General features: G+C 47.5%; 2 protein-coding genes across 2 annotated transcripts; both read left to right on the top strand.

Annotated features, from left to right (window-relative positions):
* Positions 1–13,865: 13,865 nt before the first annotated feature.
* On the top strand, positions 13,866–15,040 carry LOC112878499. The gene is made up of 2 exons (XM_025942827.1): positions 13,866–14,765; positions 14,862–15,040. Exons 1-2 carry the CDS (start codon positions 14,202–14,204, stop codon positions 14,910–14,912), a joined length of 615 nt encoding a protein of 204 aa, XP_025798612.1. The 5' UTR covers positions 13,866–14,201; the 3' UTR covers positions 14,913–15,040.
* Positions 15,041–16,364: 1,324 nt separating this feature from the next.
* LOC112878728 lies at positions 16,365–17,214 on the top strand. The gene is made up of 2 exons (XM_025942939.1): positions 16,365–16,774; positions 17,031–17,214. Exons 1-2 carry the CDS (start codon positions 16,412–16,414, stop codon positions 17,073–17,075), a joined length of 408 nt encoding a protein of 135 aa, XP_025798724.1. The 5' UTR covers positions 16,365–16,411; the 3' UTR covers positions 17,076–17,214.
* The last annotated feature ends 2,141 nt before the right edge of the window (positions 17,215–19,355 follow it).

Raw genomic sequence — 19,355 nt, 5'->3', positions numbered from 1 at the left:
CGCCGCCGCCTTTGGTCTGAAGGTAAACTCCGACCCCCATTAATTTAATGCAGCACCGCACATTTTTTACCGCGCAGTTAAATGACTTTTCCTCGGCAATCTTGATTTCTTGGGGTTTTTCAGGCTTCCGATATCTTCTTGCCACATCCTTCTTCCCCCAATTCCTTTTGCCTTGGACCTCGCTCCTACGAGAAACCCGTAGATCTGATCTCGTGTGAGGCCAACCGGATCCCCTTTGTGAGCCAGGATGTAGACCTAGAATCTTGGTCGGATAGCCTCCGCGCCTGGCCAAACCCCCCTGAAGGCTGGACGGCTTGGTATAATAGGGTAGCGAACACCTACCAGCCCTTATGGGGAATCAATCGGATAGCCGATGCCCCTGTCTTTGTCCCTCTCCCCTCTTGAGAAAGATGAGAACCTTCTGAAGACCATCGGCTATTTCTGGTACTGATGCCTTTGAATTGTTTCCTCTTCGGGCATAGCCCATTGACACCAACACTGTTAGATGTTGTGATGATTACGGTCTAAACATATCTTCAGCCTGCCCTTCTGCTTACAGCCTCCATGTGGTCCTTACAAACTATCTTCAAAAACTGAATGCACCAACTGGAGCACATACCTGAGCCAACACCAGAAAAGCAAAGGCCCTGTATCGGAAAAAGAGCATACGGCCTTTCTGAACCTATGGCTTGAACACTTCCTCTTCTGTGGTCCTTCCCTTGCCCCGACCAAGAACTATCTTCCTTGGCTTATGAACTGCCAAGGGTCAACCCGTTGGCCTCGGCAGACTATTTCTGGGGGAACTCTACCGTTATCTCCATCTGATGATTCCAGCCTTCTTACCCAGAAGAAAATTAGAATGGTGGCCAATGGTGGTTCATTCAGTTGTGGGCTCGTCTTTATTTCCACAATTCTGACCCTAATTTTCCTTCCTTGGTCGGCAATTCCTTCCCTGATCTGAGTGGGAGACAGATTAGATGCACTAGTTTCGGGCAGGCCTATACAGTCTCCCTGGTGGGAAATTGAATCCTCCAGATGCTTCCCGTTGGTTCAAGATTTTCTATAAAGGCCTTGGATAACCCAGATTCCTTCCTTATGCCGACTCTGAGCTCTTTGAGAACCCGGCTACCTTCCGTTTGGCTGATATTGCCGATGATGCTGACACCAGGCATCTTTATTCCATCATGGTCCGGCCCTGCTTCTCCCAGTCGGCAATGAGCACCTCTAACCGGATCCTTAAACCTGGTATGATTTTACCAGCCGGTCGTAGCAGCCCGGTAATTTGGCCTTGCGCAAGTGCTCCCCACTTCCTTCTCCACCTGCTAACATCCAGCAGGGTGGATCTCCCTGACGCTCTGACCGCCCAGAGGTGCTATAGCCTGTTCACAGACCTTTCCTTGTCTGTCCCTGCCAACTTTACCTTCACCTCCTCGGCTGTCGACTTTGATGGATGGTGGACGATGTGGAAAACTCAATGTTTTCCGAAGGGCTCTGGGTCCGATGTTACAGGCAGATCGACCCTGAATATGAATCCCCGATGGAGAGGTACCTGGCCTTTTCGGATTAACATTCCTCTTTAAACTTTTGCTAGATCCTCCTGAATTCGCCTTATTTCTGCAGCAAGAAATGGCCCAGAGCCGACGGACGAGGATGGATCCCCTTTTTGCTTCCGGGCGGTCGCTATCCTGTGGTCTTTTTGGCAGGAACGCACCCCCTCCATCAAAGAGTGTGATGCAGATTCAGCCGAGCACCGCCAAGTTGACTCCCAAGCGAAACGGTTTTCTGAAGCTGCTGCCCCCCCGGGCCTGCGCTAAGACGAGGAAGACTCTCGTGAGAAAGATCCGGAAGGAAGCCACGCCGTCTTCCCCTAATTCACCATCTCCAGTCACCAAACCGGTTCAGCCCCTCTTCTCGCTTTGCGATCGGGTTTTTGTTCATATCCCTTTTAATGACACTCTCTTTTCTTGTAGCCTGCCGTTGTAGAAGTCTCCAGCGGGGAGGAACCCCGTGTCAGAAAGGTTCGTCTTCGGAGGTGCCAGAGGACGTGGATGCACCCATCATGGCCTGATCACCCTCCGTGATCCTGGTGGCGTCAAACTTGGAAGGCCCTTCTGCATCGGCTGCTGCCCCAGCTGCTTCGCCAGGTCTGCAGGTCGTCGGCTCCTGTCTGGAAGGACCCTCTCCTGCCTCAGCTATTGCTGATTCCCCTGCCCGAGAGGTACGCTCAGCGGAGCCGATCGCATTTCATCGGCTGTTGCTTCTGTGAAGCCGACTGCTGCCCCATCGGCTGCCACTTCCTCCCTCTGGAGGTGCAATCCATATGGCCTCTGCCGGCCACCGGCTCATTCCTCGGAAGGGACGCCCTCCCGGGAGCCGATCGCCCCTTCATTGGCCATCGCCGCTTCCTTCTCGAGACTGGTACATTCTTCTCTTTGTAGCCATTTGGTCTTTTTCGTAATGCCTGTCTCACTCTCTTCTCCTTCAGAACCTGGATCTTTCGGAGCTTCTTGCGTTTGACCCTGCCACGATTGGGTCAGCCATATTGGAGGCCGATGATTCTCCCTCAGGCCTAACCAGCGCTGCCGATCAACTCTCCGTGTGAAGGATCTTCTGTCGGGTTCCATCTCCGCCTTGATTCAGGATTCCAGTGCAATCAAGCAGATCCTCGACGAGGTTAGCTCCCAGCTCCCTGTAAGCTCCAGGTCAAGCTCTTGCCAGCAGGGCATCTTTCTTCCTTTCAAACGAAAGTGGCAGAGGCTCGCCGCAGGATCGAGACCCGGCGTTCCCAATCGCTCTTAAGGACCATTATCGCCGAGATGTGTCAGTCGATCAACAAGAAGAAGGCCGCACTCGACACCAAGATCGACAATCTGCTTCTGCCCATCGGCTTCACCTCTTGGAGAAAGAACTGGAAGACCTTGAAGCTAAGGTCCAGGCCACCAAGCAGCGCATCCAGGAGGAGAAGAATCTCATCGGCGGTTCCAAGCAGGAGGCAGAAGTCCTGACCACTGAGCTGAAGACAGACTTGGCCGAGCTGAACAGCTTGAACAAACAGGTGGTGCCGGGGCAGACGAAGAGGACGAAGCAGTGCTGCTGAGGTTGACCGCATCCCGTCTTGATGCTATCGCTGCTATCGACGCCTTCCTTCTGCAGCCCTGTCCGAGATAAACTTTGCGTTTGTGTGGTAAACCTGTGGTGTTTTTTATGTAGCGAACCTAAAGTCGATGGTGGCACATCGGCTGTTTGATAACCTGCGATGCTTGATTGCCATAAGCACACTTCTAAAGTCGATGGCACCGCATCGGCTGTTCAAATCTGATCGAGCCGATCAATACTTATTGGTCTTTCTCCGTTTCCTGTATTGCCAACGCCGATCGTCGTCGACTCAGCCTCTGCCCCCCTACTTAGCTTGCCGGTTGCATCGGCTTGTGGCCTGATGGGTATCATCGGCTTCATTGTTCATTAGCCCACATACTTGGGAAGTACTTCTTAAGGTGTTGGCCATTGACTGCTACTGGGAACTTAACGCCGTCCAATTCTTCAAGCATGTACGCGTTCCCAGGTAGGATCTGGTCAACCCTGTACGGCCCGTGCCAATTTGGAGACCACTTGCCATAGGCGCGTCTTTAGTTCCCAATGGTAATACTGCTTCCCAAACCAAGTCTCCCACTTGAAACTCCTTTGGCTTAACCTTTTTATTATATGCACGAGCCACTTTAGCCTTATTCTCCTTGATCTTCTCTAGTGACCATAGCCTGAGTTCCGTGAGATCTTCCACATTATCGCTCATCAGAGTAGCATATTCTTCAGCGGATAAGTCATTCTGGAATTCCACACGCCTCGATCCGGCCGTAACCTCCCATGGTAACACGGCCTCCTGCCCGTAAACCAAGTGGTAAGGAGAAGTTTTTGTCGCCCCGTGACATGATATGCGGTATGCCCAAAGTGCTTCTGACAAGACCTCGTGCCAACGTCTAGGGTATTCATCAATCTTCCTTTTGATCAACTTGATAAGACTCTGGTTGGACGCTTCGGCCTGTCCATTTGCCTGAGCATAATATGGAGACGATCTAATCAGCTTGATTCCCATATCAGCAGCAAACTTCTTGAATTCTTCTGAAATGAAAACCGAGCCACCATCTGTTGTAATAGTCTGTGGAATTCCGAATCTGTGAATGACGTGCTCTTTGACAAACTGAATAACATCCCTGGATGCCACCGACTTCATCGGAACCGCTTCCACCCATTTGGTAAAATAATCTGTGATAGCTAGAATGAACTGATGACCCTTGCTAGATGGAGGATTAATTTTGCCGATCATGTCCATACCCCAGCCTCTGAACGGCCATGGTTTAATAATGGGATTCATAACGGACGCTGGCACCATCTGGATCTTTCCGAACCTCTGACATGCCTGACATCCTTTATAATATTTAAAACAATCTTCAAGCATGGTGGGCCAGTAGTATCCTGATCGCCTAATTAGCCATTTCATCTTGTGGGCCGACTGATGGGTCCCACACGTTCCTTCATGAACTTCATGCAGGAGCCGATTGGATTCAACTGGCCCCAAACACTTAAGCAGTAGCCCCTCCAAGGTCCTGTAGAACATATCATCCCCTATGAGAACATATTTCATAGCTTTATATCGTATCCTCTTGGGTGCCCCCCGAGCCGAATCCTTCAAATAATTGAAGATATCGGCTCTCCAATCTCCCTGGTCCAGGAAATACGCCTGATGAACTGACCCATCGGCTTTGTACCCTGAAGCCAGCTGTGCTAGATCATTGGCTTCGGCATTCTGAGCTCTAGGTATCCAATAAAAATTAATGTACCTGAACTGCGCTATTAATTCCTGGCATTGGACCCACATTGGGAACAGCAGCTCGCTTTCGCACCTGTATTCTTCTGTAAGCTGGGAAATCACCAATTTTGAATCCCCGAAAACTTCCACTGCTTCGGCTCCGGCCTCTAGAAGCAATTCCATACCTTTTCGTACCGCCTCATATTCTGCAAGATTGTTGGTACAGGCGACAGGTAACCTGATCGAGAAAGAATACGTTGCCCCCGAGGCGATACCAGTAAGACGCCGATGCCGCATCCATCTCCACAAACTGATCCGTCGAAGTACATAGCCCAGGCTCGTATAGAAAGTGCTGCAATGCTGGTGTTAACCCTCTCAGCAATGAGATCCGCTAACGCCTGCCCTTTAACCGCTTTTGCAGGTTGATATCGGATATCAAATTCTGATAACGCGAACATCCACTTCCCCAATCGGCCTTTCAAAACAGGAGTCGACAGCATGTGTTTTATGACATCCGATTTGCAGATGACGACTACTTCAGCCGATAGCAGGATATGGCGAAGCTTGGTGCATGTAAAAAATAAACATAAGCAAAGTTTTTCCATGTCGGGGTACCTTGTTTCTGCATCCAACAACCTTCTGCTGATATAAAAGACCACCTTCTCTTTGCCATCATATAATTGTACCACTACTGAAGCAATAGAAGTGTCGCCCATTGATAAGTATATATAGAATGGTCTATCCTGTTGTGGTGGCACCAGCACAGGCGGTTTCGACAAATATTCTTTGATTTCTTCAAATGCCCGTTGCTGTTCTGCCCCCCAGCGGAACTCGTCAGTGGTTCTAGTCTTGACTAACTCCATAAAAGGCTCAATTCGTCCAGACAAATTAGAGATAAACCTCCTGACAAAGTTAATCTTACCAATGAGCTGCTGGAGCTCTTTCTTGGTGGTGGGTGGCACCATGGTGCGTACGGCTTCCTGACTTTTTAGGCCAATTTCTATACCTCTTTCATGAACCAGAAATCCCAGGAACTACCCAGCCGACACACCAAAAGCGCATTTCTTTGGGTTCATCCTGAGCCCGAACTTTCTAGTTCGTTCCAGAACCCGCTGTAGGTCGTCTAGATGTCCCTCGACCGATGCTGACTTTACCACAACGTCGTCGATATAAATTTCTACTAGATTGCCGATCAGATCATGGAAGATATGGTTCATAGCCCGCTGATACGTAGCGCCAGCATTCTTCAGGCCGAAAGTCATAACCACGTACTCGAACAAACCCACCGCTCCAGGCACTCTGAACGCAGTTTTATGTATATCTTCAGGGGCCATGAAGATTTGATTATATCCTGCATTACCATCCATGAAACTCAAAATCTTGTGACCGGCGGCAGCATTGATCAATGTCTCTGCAATGGGCATCGGGTATTCATCCTTTGGAGTGGCCCTATTAAGATCCCTGAAGTCCACGCACACCCTCCATCGGCCATCTTTCTTTTGTACGGGCACGACACTCGAGATCCATTCAGCGTACCTGCAAGTCCTGATAAATCCGGCTTCCAGCATCTTTTCTACTTCTTTCTTTACTTCGACCAGGACTTCGGCTTTCATCTGCCGTGCCCGCTGCTGGAACGGTCGAAAACCACTTTTAAGGGGAAGCCGATGCTCTACTATACTCCTATCTAGTCCAGGCATCTCTGTGTAATCCCAGGCGAAGCAATCGGCATACCCCTTCAGCAAAGCTATCATCGGCTCTCGTAGTGACGGGTGTAACTTCCTACTTATGAAGGTTGGTCGTGGCTTATCCCCAGGACCGATATCTACTTCCTCAAGTTCATCAGCCGATGTGAAACCATATCCTAACTTCCCTTCTTCTTCCGTTAGATCAACATTGCAGATGAAGAAAGGACACAGCATAAAAAAAACTTGGCCGATCGTTAAGGTCGGCCGTTCCACACATCCCATTATTTTCCAAGTTTTTGTAAAAAGAACAAGGCCGGCTGCCAATGCTGGCCATTTCATAATGACTTCGTAACACATTTGTTTTTACAACTTCGATTTTTCGGGGCCGATTGCAAGAATCGGCCTTTATGGCTCTGCTACAACATGTCGCTCCCTGCTCTTTTACTCTGTGAGGCCGGTGGATAAGACCAGCCTTACTCCGTTTTTTGTAGCCTCGATGCGATCACACCCTTCTAGGCTTATTCCTGAAATCGGCTCTTGGTCTTCCGCATCCCAAATGCTCATGGCAGCATGTGAAATTTCGATCGAGTCGTCTGCCTGGACCACTTCCACCTCGTCTCCATCCCATTGGATCAAACATTGATGCATCATGGAAGGGATGCAACAGTTGGTGTGGATCCAATCCCTGCCAAGTAAATATTGTAGGTGCTCTTGCTGTTGACGACGAAGAACGAAGTCGGGACAGTTTTGTTTCCAATGGTGAGATCCACACTGAGGACACCTTGGGCTTCTGAAGTCTACCCATTAAAATCACTTAGGGTGACATTGGTCTTGATCAAGTCTGCAGTGGATCGCCCCAAACGGCGCAGGACTGAGTACGGCATAATGTTGACCGCTGCTCCCGTATCCACCAACATCTTATTCACGGGCTGACCATTGATAAACCCTTTAAGATATAAGGCCTTCAAGTGTTTGTAATTCTTAGCTTGCGGCTTCTCGAATATCACCGGCCGAGGTCCCAAATCGAGTTGGGCTACCGACGGCTCCTCCTGGGGCCTCGCGTGGAACTCTGCAGGAAGCACAAAAACCATATCTGCATCAGCCGATACCTTCTTGTCGGCTTTTGTTGACTTGGGCCGCCATTTCTTCCTAGGTGGGCGCGACTCCTTTTCCTGCACATAATGAACTTGTTCTGCCAAATCCGGTCGCGCCTTCCTTAAAGTTTCGATGTACTTGGCTTCGGCCTCCTCCAAGCTACGCAGCCGCTGAACCCTGCGCTTCTGGGAACGACTAAGTCCATCGGGGCACCAACGAGGACGATGATACCTGTCTTCTTCTTCGTCTTCCTTTCGTGGTGACCGAACCCGCACTTGCCGGATTGGGGCAGGTCCTATCCGCTGGAAAACCGAATCCCTTGCTTCTGGTCTCCCTGGTCCACACTCTGGGCAATCCCTGATTGTAGGCAATCGGCTCATACCTGAATCCCAACAGTACCTGAAGAACGGGCAGTGCCAATGATCGCGGGCTTCTTCGTGCTTCCTCAAACGCTTCCCGGTTCGGCGCTCATACTCCTCTTCCTCAGATTCCCGATGGAGGCGCTGCTGGTACTGGTACTCGTACTTCCTGAGAAGATCAGAAGAAGTTGGCCGTTGATTCCTTACGTACCTTACTTGCCTTTCTGTAACATAATCATCCTTTTCATTTTGGGGCCGATTGCTCGAATCAGCCTCTCCATCTTTGGTCTGGCGGCGTGATGCCACCCCCGCCATGTTGATACCCAGTGCGAAGTCCAGCTGTCGCCTTGCCGTCCGATCGTTACTTTCCACCATATTGACACCAGGGAACGGGTGAGTGTCGACTTTCATGGCGGTCTGGCCCAGAATCAATCGGCCCTGTTCAATAGCCGATTGGATCTGCTGACGGAGTTCCTTACAATCGCTTGTGCTGTGGGTAAAAAAATCATGGCATTTGCAATATGATCTTCCTTTCAATTCCTGCGCCGTAGGGGGTTTGTATCCTTCTGGAAACTTCAACTGCTTTTCTTTTAACAATAAGTCAAAAATTTGTTCCACTTTGCTCACATCAAAATCAAACCCCTTTGCCGGTCCTGTTGGTTTTACCCACTTGCATGATACAGGATTTGCACCACGAGCCCACTCTGCAGCCGATACTTCCGCTTCTTCTCCGGAGTCATCGGCTTCTTCAGTATCAGCTAGCGCTACTTGGCGCTTGAACTTTTCTTGATACAGCTCAGGGTGACGCTGCTCGTGCGTCGTCAACTTCTGGACGAGATGTGCCAACGAAGTGAATTCCAATTGAAAAGCCAGATCTCTAATCGGCTTCAATAACCCTAGAGACGCCAATTCCACAGCTTCCTTTTCTGAGATCCGCGTTGAATAACACCTGTTCTTCATTTCCCTGAAGCGTCGAATAAATTCTGCCACGGTTTCTCCACGCTTCTGTCGCATCTGCGCCAGATCGGCAATACCTGCTTCTGCAGCTTCTGAATGATACTGAATATGAAATTGTTCTTCCAACTGCTTCCATGTACGGATGGAGTCAGGACCCAATGACGTATACCACCCGAAGGCCGATCCCGTAAGCGATTGTGAGAAGAACCTTACTCGTAACGGATCCGATACAGAAATCATGCCTAACTGTGCCAAATATCGGCTCACATGTTCGATAGAACTAGAACCTTCTGCCCCACTGAATTTGGTAAACTCAGGGAGCCGATACTTGGGTGGCAATGGAATTAGGTCATAATCGCTTGGATACGGCTTTGTATAGCCGATCGCTCTCCTTTTCGGCAAAATGCCAAACTGATCCCTTAGGATGGCACCAATTTGCTCCGCCGTTTGTAACTCGGGGGCCGAGTGCACACTGTCATGACTCGGCCCTGTGGCATAAGTTGCTAGCCAAGCTTGTTTATCCGCGTCAGCTCCAGAAACCCCTCCAGCTACTTTCTGTGAGAGATGCATTGGGTTATTGCTATCCAGAATGTATGCACACATATAACCATGTGGGATTTCCTTGGGTGGCTCATTGAAGAACTGGTGGTCTGTGGGATCACCTCCTACTTTGTAAACCACGTAAGCTGGAGCACCATGTGATTCCGCCGCTGCAAGCGCATAAGGCAAAGGAGGTCTGGTCTGGAATGGCAACTCTCCCTTATGGCTTCCCAGAGCAGGCCCAGTCGGAGAATGTTGATGCTTCATGATTTCTTGGACCACTCGTAAAGCTACACGCTCAAAAGCATTAACCAAGCTTTCAGAATGCCGGTGCAACGAATGAGCCACTGCATAGTTCACCTCCTGCCGCAAAGCTCTGGTACGGTCCTCAGACGGGGTAGACAGATCCACTCCATCAAGAGCACCTTCAGGTGAAAAACCCCTCCACCTGATACCGTGGTTGCGAGTCCTTTCGAAAGAGCCGATGAGATCGGCTTCAAACTGAGTCCTGATTTCATCGTACCTCTGCTTGTGTTCAGCAGAGAGCTCGTCGTAAGTGATCGGATCTTCCCTTGCCATCTTGTTGATCACCACTAACGGAGTCGACGAAGACGACGGAGTCGATGAAGATGATGCCGATGACGATGACGAAGTCGATGAAGAAGGTCCCACTGGGCGTGCCAGAATGTGTTGTCGGTCAAAACCCGCCGGCGGGCAGCGACAGGCAACACGAGGAGCCGGGAGGCTTCCGGGACGGCTGGTGGGCCCCGGTCCCTCGGTCAACGGCCCAGTGATCTGGCGCGCGCCCTGGCTGAGAGTCGCTAGGCGTGCCACCTGATCCTACACCCGATCAGGAAGGTGTGACGTGTCAAACTCCTGCGTGCACAGACATGTATAAAGATTAGTCCGAGCCGTGATCGGCTCATCACCTCCTCCCCGGTATCGGCTATGAAGAGCCGATTGTGTTAATACCGGATCGGATCTTTGGAACGGGCAACATAGGGATATATACATATATATATGTCCAAATAAAACTTGCTTCATAAATAACAATCTAATCCAATCTACGACGACTAAGCTCTCACTGCATGACCGGAACATCTTACACGTAATTGAGCCTAACAAATATACAAAAGCATCGACAAAACGATCTAAACAGAGAGCAAGGGAACAACTGAAAGCCAATCCCCGAAACAACCTCTATCCAAGCGATAAGCCGATACAAAGCATACCATCGGATCATTCAACTCGTTTGCAAGGCCTAATCATGCACATATCAAACCAAACTTCTAAATAAATAGAAACCAGCCATAACAGATTGGATCTACTGATAACTACGAAACAAGGCAAAACCATCGTATCCATGAACGGACACGACGATCAAACATGCGAGAGCAACATATAAAGCACGATTAAAGCATAAAAGGAAAAGATTACTCAACGCATGCCAGGATAAACAACGCTACTCGCCATCTACAAGGCTTCAGCACGAGCAACGCATAAACGAACGAGCAAGGGTGACGCTACCCCGATCACGCAGAGCGTGATCGGGGTCGCATGGCACTTACCCGATGAAAACCCTAGAACAGGGGAAGCGATACGCCGAGAGTTGATGATGAATGATTCCTTTTCTTGTTTATTCATGGTACATATTTATAGTCTGCGGACTTGTTCTCTTTAACTAACCCTAACCTAACACGACACGAATCTTAACTGCTTATTCCTAATTTACACGGTCTTATGACCTCCATCTTCCGCACGGGGCCCAATTTGCAAGCTTTGTCACGACTGCCTTCTAAGCCCATCTTGCTCCATGGCCCACTTCTGGCCCGGTCAAAATACGGCGATATCAGATACTCCCAAATCCCCATTGCAATATTGCATCTGTGACCCATCAAGAACAAAATCCCCATTGAAATGAAATCGAACAGTCAATACCTCATCATCTCCCATGTTAATTCCGCCCTACAGATCTAGTTCGTGGTCAAATTCCACCAAAAACAGAAATCAAATTTAGATCCCACGAGCAGAACTTTCACTCACCTTCAATCGACAGCCAACGTCCACGATTGGGGCGGCGTCCTGTGCGGCGCCGTGCAAGGTCCAGAGAGCGGCCACTGTGGGGGGAATCGACCTGCCTTGGAGGGGGCGGCGAGCCGGCTTGGACGGAGGCGGCGAGCAGCCTTAGAGGGCTCGCGACCTGCCTTGGAGGAGGCGGCGAGCAAGCTTGCAAGGGCTGGCGAGCAGGCTTGCCGGGGACGCCGAGCAGGCTAGGAGGGGGGCAGCGAGCAGGCTCTGAGGGGGTGGCGAGGTGAGGCGCCGCGCTCGCTGGAAATAGCGGCAGCCAGACTGCGAGGGAGCGAGAGGGCTGCCTAGGAGAGGGAGGGCCGATGTACTGAGAAAAAAAATAGGGGTAAAATGGACATTTCAGCGTTTGCTGTAAACCTAATGGATGGAAAGTTAAGGAGGCAGTAGACGGTGTCAACACCAGCTCAGCACAGGGACGAAACCGAACCAATGGAGATAGTTCAGGGACTAAATTGGACCTTTTGAAAGTTCAAGGACGAATTTGAGCCGGACGCGATAGTTCAGGGATGAATTTGGCTATTTCGCCAAAGGATTTTGCTGCAATAGCATCTCTGCTTGATGCCGATTGCCGAGGCACCAGCGACGGCGGCGGAACTCTGCTCCGCTTTATATTAGCCACGTCTAGCTTGCAATCGAATTTATCAGATCTAAAATTTACGAAACAAGGAGTCCTAATTCTTCTAGACTAGATGGGCTTAGCCTTTCAACTAAATTCGTTAGGCCTACATTTAATTAGATTTCCATTAGTGTATGAATTTTGTTAGAAGTTCCTTTCATCCTTGCATTTTTCTCCTGTTCTTCTATTCTGGAGCGTTGTGTTACTGCTATTTGCTTCCTCTTTTATAACCTGTAATATTGTAAAATAAAATTTCTTTTTCTTCCAGTTATTTTATTCTAATATTAATTGGATAGAGCTAATTTACGGCTGGCTGCATTTTAAAATATCCGTACGCCGTCACTTTTAGGAAGGAAAAAATAAGGTCCCTGCATGCATGCGAGGGGGCGGATAAGAAAGGAGAGAAAAAGAGTGGATAGATCTGTGCATGCACATAATTTTAAAGTAAAAGAGATCGTAGTTTCAAAATTGAGCATCGAAATCAAAATCCAATTACATCGTTGCGTTTGTTTTAATAAAAGCTTAAAAAAATCTCACATCACTATATTCAGTGATGTTTTTTAGAGAAAAATACTTTTTAGTGTATTCTAATTTGCTTATAATTTTTGCAAAAGTTGCTTATGAATTTATGAAATATTGTTTCACATGCTTAAGTTCAGTTAAGTGGATATTGGTGTTGATACTGTGAAGATAGATTGGTTGGTGTGATTAGCGGATAACGGTAATCAACTTTGTTGTGTAGGAAAATGTCTATTGCATGATCAATGATAGGCAACTTTAGCGGTTCAACTGAGCATTTTAAGTAATTTATTTTGGTATTTTTTCAATCTATATAAAGTATTTATGTGTCTTTAAAAATATCATCAAAATACATGCAAGTGGGGTCTTATTTTGAAGGTCTCATCGAAAGAGACGGTTGTGCAATCAGAATTTAAATTTGATAGACGGTTTAAAAAGTACAACTTTTTAAAATTCTAATTGCTTGCACGGGAAAAAATGTGCGTATGTATGGATAAAATTACGGCTAGTTGGAGGGAAGTCACTGCCATATTAATTACAATGTCTAATATTATTTTAAATTCATGCTATTTCTCAGTTGAGAAGAAAGTGTTACCGCCTTCCTTAGTTAGTTAGCCACCAAGAAGTTAATAGTAAAATTTAGACTTTAGGTATGGAAAAATTAAATCTCACATTCGATAATCTTGTGGACTACCACATTGCATTACTAATAATCTAACAACTATACTATTTATGATACAGTGGAAGAAAAGTGAAAAAAAACTGGTGCTACCTAGAGTGTCTGCAACTTGGTGAGTTCCCCTCTCTTTTCTTTTAAAGGATAATACTACTCGCTCATCCATGCTATATTTTCCACTATTTGCCATTACCTCTATCAACAAATTCTATACATTGTATACTATCTAAATGTATTAGCTACTTTGTTAATATATAAATATTATAGATGATACAAAGTTCCTATAAATGAGGACGGCAACAAGGCTGACAGTTTCTATTATAACTACAATACATTGCCAAACGAATTAAAGGAAAATTTGACGCGCGTCGCGCGCACTGCACTCGTAAAGAAATACTACTCATCTGACTCCCGGGCAAAGGCTACAAGAATAGGGAATAGAGACGTCCCATGCAAGAAAAGCACATCGATCGAACAAGGCGGCTGTGGATGTTGACACAAATACATTTGGCCTCGCACAAGCGGCAACCTACGCCGCAATTCGAAGGAATTGCGGGGAAGCATTTCGTTCCACCCCAAATTTACTTATTCTTTAGCAAGGCTTGGGATACATACTCCAATGCACGGAAGGAAAAGAAAGCCCAGATAGCTGAATCTACCTTCCTTTACCTCCCCATCTAGCTCACTCTCATTAGTCATCTTGTTCTGCTTGCTTGCTCCATAAAACAAAAATCAATGCAAAGGACCTGCGAACAAGCTATGGGACTCTTCTGAATTCTCACTACAAACTCCAACGCGTGCCTTCTGCAAAATTGTCTTCTCCAAATTACCATCATATCCGATCCCTGAATCTAGAGCGCCCATGGGACTCTGCGCATCCATGTTGCCATGGAAGGCCAAGAGGGGACAGCCCGAGCCCAGGCGCAGCACGCCCAAGGTGCTCTTCATCGTCAGGAACGACGGTCGGCAGTCCAAGCCAGAGGCACTAGTGTTCCACACCCACAGCTATGGCGGCTCGGGGTTACAGAAACCTGGCAGAACGGACAGCAGGAAGCATGCTAAGTGCGGATACGACTGCACGGACTTGCTGTGCAGGAGGCTCCGTGCGCCTAAGCCTCCCAGGCTCCCTTGCGGAAGCACCAGAAGCGTCGCGGTGGAGCCGATGGCAGCAGACAAGAGAAGACCGCCGATGTCCAGTGGTGCGACAGTCGACGGGAGGGCAGCAGCTGCAGGAGAGGGCTGCAGGACTCCGACGACACCGAGGAGGACGCCGGTGTGGCAGCGTAGGATACTCATGGGGACCAGGTGCGAGCTGCCACGATTCAGCGGGCTCATACTGTATGACGAGCTTGGACGGCCCCTGCAGAGCAGCTCCCAGAACAGAGCAGGCCACCTCATAAGCAGAGCAAGCAAATACGAGTCCAAGGTAACGCATTTATATTACTCTTGAGACTTTAAGATCTCAGTGTTGAATGACATTCATATCCAGACGTCTCAAAAAATCAAACTTGATTTTTATCAGGGCAAAAGGAAGAATGCCAGGACAACCCCAACTCTCAGGGACCTCCTGTAGTCAGTCGTTCACTTGTTATTGCCTTATTACTGGTAGCGGCTTGCACATTCGCAAGTGCTTACAGTTGATTATTGTATTGATATTTCTCATGTAAAGTTGCGAGCCATTTAAGACATGGAGATTCACATACTGGCACAGTAACATTATCCATGTCAGGTTCATCCTTGAACCATAGTTTCATGTTTCAAGTCATATTGTTCAGCTTGGCAGTGCCATCAATCAAGCACCTGTGAAGACGGATTTGTTCTCAAAAGAGAAAAAGAATACATGATTTATCTCACCCAAAAAAGCTCAAAACATATTTTTCTAAGTAACTAAGAAAATGTTCCATTTTTAATAAAAAATGTTAATAAGGAAATTTTATCAAAATATAGTCATGTATGATCTTGTTCTGAAGATCTCATCGTTGTAAGATAGATGGCGCAATCAGAATTTGATTTGGATGTTTAGTTTAGGACTCATGATTTTTTTAGCTAGTAAGGTAGATGACATCATCAATTGTATTTTATTTACATGTCAGGGGAAGGGAGGAGCGGACGAGAGATCTGGCCGGTGACGGGCTTCATGAGAGTTTTAGTCGGCATCACTTTAATTTGGGCCTTCAATGCTGATAAAAAAGGTGCTAGTTAAGATTTGTGAGGGTAGAGTACTATAGGTCCATAAATGTTTTAATTAGCTTGTGATACAAGAATGTGTAGTATGAAGCAAATGCTTGGTGTGGGTAAAGAACCTTTTACCTGAAGTTATTCAAGAAGACTCTAAAGACTACAAGATTCCAGCTGATATCTGTTTGTCAATGCGGGTCGTTTGCGAAGCTGTCTTTGAAGGCATTTCAGGTGTTTCAGCTGCAAAATAAATCTGAAATAAGTTTGATATCAAATGCAGGTATTAGTTCCTAAGATGCTCTATTCTGAATAGTACTATCGTGTAAGATATTTGATCTGCACATGCTGTACCACACTGGAACAATCGATCTTTTCGTCTGTCGATGAACATGAACTTATCATTTCAATGAGGAAATGCATGCAAGAGCCAATACAAGAATTTTACGTTACTCAGCGAGGCATTCCTTATTTCGGCCGATGGCTTGAGCTCCCAGTCAAGCATGGATCGGTGAACGACGGCGCAAGCGATCGCTCCTCCACATACCACGGCTCGAATGGTCACCGTCCATCGCTGCCTGTGAAGATTACTCCACCCGCCGAGCCGAGCTGGGCATGCTTCACATTCACACCAGTCACCAACTTGCCGAGCACCGTCGCACTCACACGTCGGCGCCACCCAAATAACGGTAAAGCGTAAATGAATGAGCATCCAAGCGAACACTCACTCCATCACTGTAGCAAACGGCAAGGGTCACGGGCAGACTGTGAGCACATCAATAATATTCTTGGCGTCGCTCGCCATAAGAAGCCAACCACACTGCCCTACCCAGTACCCCTACTGGCTGCTACCACACTTCCTGTCCCTGCGTCCTGATCCAGTGCTGACATCGCGTCATGGGGCTCTGCCTATCAGTGGCTCTCTGGAAGGAGAAGCTCTACGCAGACGGCGGCCGCCGGTCAGTGCGGGGGCGCGTCGACGAGGTTGCCGGCGTGAAGGGTGGTGGGTGCGAGTACGGGATCTTGGGGGGCGATGTGCTGGAGGTGGAGAAAAAGGTGTTGGTGGCTCCGGCGGCCGAGGTCGTGAAAAGTGGTGGAGCGGAAGGAGCAGCCGTGTCGGGCGGCACGCCGGCGCGGCCGATATGGCAGAGGAGGGTGCTGATGGGCGTCAAGTGCCAGCTGCCACGGTTCAGCGGGATGATACTCTACGACGAGAGCGGCCGGCCGGTGTGCAGCATCCGGGACAGAGCTCGTGACCAGGTGCGACACCTCTCTGCTTAGTAGCTAGTTAACGTCACCAGAACACATCGACATACAGTCTGATAAGAGCTCGGGCGCGTAACTTCTTATCTGTCATACTTTCTCATTTTGATGTGTTCGCCCGCGATCATCGATGGAGGATGATAAAGGATTATTTAAACCGGCTCTATTTTTGTCAAGGGATTTTAGCTCTTCTTGAACCTCCAGATAAGTATGAGTATATGACTTAACAAAAGCGACCAAAATTTGTCTGCAGGAGAAGCATGCGGCGGCGATCTCAGTGCTAAGGGACCTGCTCTAGGCTGTCAGTGAACGGTGGCACTTGTTCCCGACCACAGCTTTCTGTTCCAATACTATGTTTGTACATCTTTGTTGATGGGCTGCATGTTTTCAGTCTGCATCAGGAGCTAGCCAGCTCGGCAATAAAATCCTTCACAATTCGCCGTCCGAGCATACACTTTTTTACTATAGCGACTATGCGTGCTGTAACAAGTGAAAATTAGAACTAATCGTCACACGACCGGTCCATCTCAAGTGGACCGTGCTCAAAAAAAACAAATCGATGAGTAAATAGGGCTCCCGATTCTTAGATACTCCACATGCTTTGAGGAAGTTCTAGTTTCCAAAGAGCAAGGCTAATAATGTAGTCAGCAATTGGCTGTATAGTAGTGCTATGTCACGTATAAAGCCATCACAAGTAAATACTCATATAATAAGCTGGCTATTAGATTGGTTATATGGAAGAACTGAAATCAAGTATTTAATGCTTCTACATGCACATCATCTACTGTGAAGTATATATCTGTGGCCATTTCCATAACATCTATTACTACTAGTATCTTGTTTTTTCTTTGAGGAAACTACTAGTACCTTGTTCGATAATCAAATTGCATCCTTGACAGATTTCCACTGGCTGTGTACAAACCTGAGAAAATTAGATGTCCGATTCAGTTACCTGAACTTGCACTCCAGGGACTGAAACCTGAAGAGCCGGAGTTGCAACACTCAGATACAAATACGAAGGCTCAGCTTTCGATATTTAAAGTGTTCCTATGCGCAATAAAAGAAAAGGTAATCAAACTCTCCAACGTTTGGTGGTGTAAAATTTGGGGATCGATCCTTCACTCATTCCAGTCAATAGAAGTCACACAAATTCATCGTTACGACCCATCATCCAATCAATAGTTGTCGCAAAACTCACAAGTTTCTTTTTTCTGAACGAGGCGTCGCACTGCTGGATCGATTATTACTCAAACTAACATCAGCAGCGAATTACGACAGGCAACAGAAACAAACGATTACACTCCACCAGCAGCCGCATGGCCCCGTATCATGTCGGCGACGGTGTCGTAGAACTAGTGGCACGGGACGTGGCTGGCCTCTCCTTCCCAAGGACTTGCATCAGCGGCCGCTGGACGCACCGCCGGCGCGACCGACGGGAGGAGGTCGCCGCAGTCCGCAGACGTTGAGATGCCGGAAATTGGAGGGACTGCGGGAGGCAAGGTCGATTTAGCGCGGGGACGCAAACAGCGAGAGGAGGCGTGGGAGACGCAGGTGATCCGGTGGGGGAACCAAGCGGCGACTGTTTTCACTCGCATCGGACTGGAAGCTGGTGTTTTCTCTCGGTTCACGCGCTTCAGCCGGGTGAAGTACGGAGCGCCCGCTCCATTCTCTCTCCTCTCTTCTCACCCTCCAGCTAGGATCTTGATGACGTAGAAACCATTGCAGCCTGCTGATTAGGAATTAGCTATTCTGAATGGAGTGTTTCATTACGTGATAACCTATAGAGCCGCTTCATCTTTAGAGATTTATGTTGATGCATAAAACAACCTCTCACAATGCATAGTTTCCCTTCAGCATTTCATATGTTTAACATAGCATTTAATTATTGTATGGTGTTGAGATCAAATGTGTACCACATAAATTGTGTGACCCCCTAGCAATTGTAACTAAATTAATACTAGCACATTATACATGGCCACATGAGATCGAGAAAAGTTGTGATGATGAAACCAATTGTTAGATAAATAGGCATTTTCGGGTACATTTTAATTCAGAAATTACACGTACAATTTATTAATAATTTTATGACTATGATGAGTGAAACAAGATATGTGCACTTGTTTAAGTTTAACATGAATTTAATCAAATAAAGAAGTATCAGACTATACCTCGAGGTGGGTCCACTGCCGGAGGCATCGGATGCACCGTTACCGGCTATGTGACATTCAGGTAATAAGTTATAAAAATTAGACTTTAGATTTAATGGGCATAAATGTTAAGGGTGTATCTAAAAATTTTCATGTGTTATAAACCTTTTGTGTTTAAAGTGTGTGTGCTTTGATATGGCTGTTTAAGCCCTTGAGTAAGGGTAAGGGCCTATGTGTAAAAATATAAGAGATAGGGTCCTTTATGTAAAAAAAGTTGAGAAGTAAAAGTAACTTTTATGTTCACTTAAGGACTTAGTTGTAAAATTATTTATCATCATAACCTATCTTAAGTAATTGTAAACATATCAAAGTTTAGCTAAAATCCCGTTCGGTAAGGACGGGAGTAATTTAAATTTTACCTTGTTTAGAAT

The sequence above is a fragment of the Panicum hallii genome, chromosome 1 (genome assembly GCF_002211085.1).
Source record: "Panicum hallii strain FIL2 chromosome 1, PHallii_v3.1, whole genome shotgun sequence".
Classification (NCBI taxonomy): Eukaryota; Viridiplantae; Streptophyta; class Magnoliopsida; order Poales; family Poaceae; genus Panicum; species Panicum hallii.
Note: the sequence above shows the minus strand (reverse complement) of the source record. Positions and strands in the feature narration are given on the sequence as shown.

Excerpts from the sequence above, each read along its gene's own strand:
- LOC112878499 (XM_025942827.1), top strand. The coding sequence starts at position 14,202 with ATGGGACTCTGCGCATCCATGTTGCCATGGAAGGCCAAGAGGGGACAG. Across the intron at positions 14,766-14,861 it reads CAAGCAAATACGAGTCCAAG|GGCAAAAGGAAGAATGCCAG; the intron begins GTAACGCATTTA and ends GATTTTTATCAG.
- LOC112878728 (XM_025942939.1), top strand. The coding sequence starts at position 16,412 with ATGGGGCTCTGCCTATCAGTGGCTCTCTGGAAGGAGAAGCTCTACGCA. Across the intron at positions 16,775-17,030 it reads GGGACAGAGCTCGTGACCAG|GAGAAGCATGCGGCGGCGAT; the intron begins GTGCGACACCTC and ends ATTTGTCTGCAG.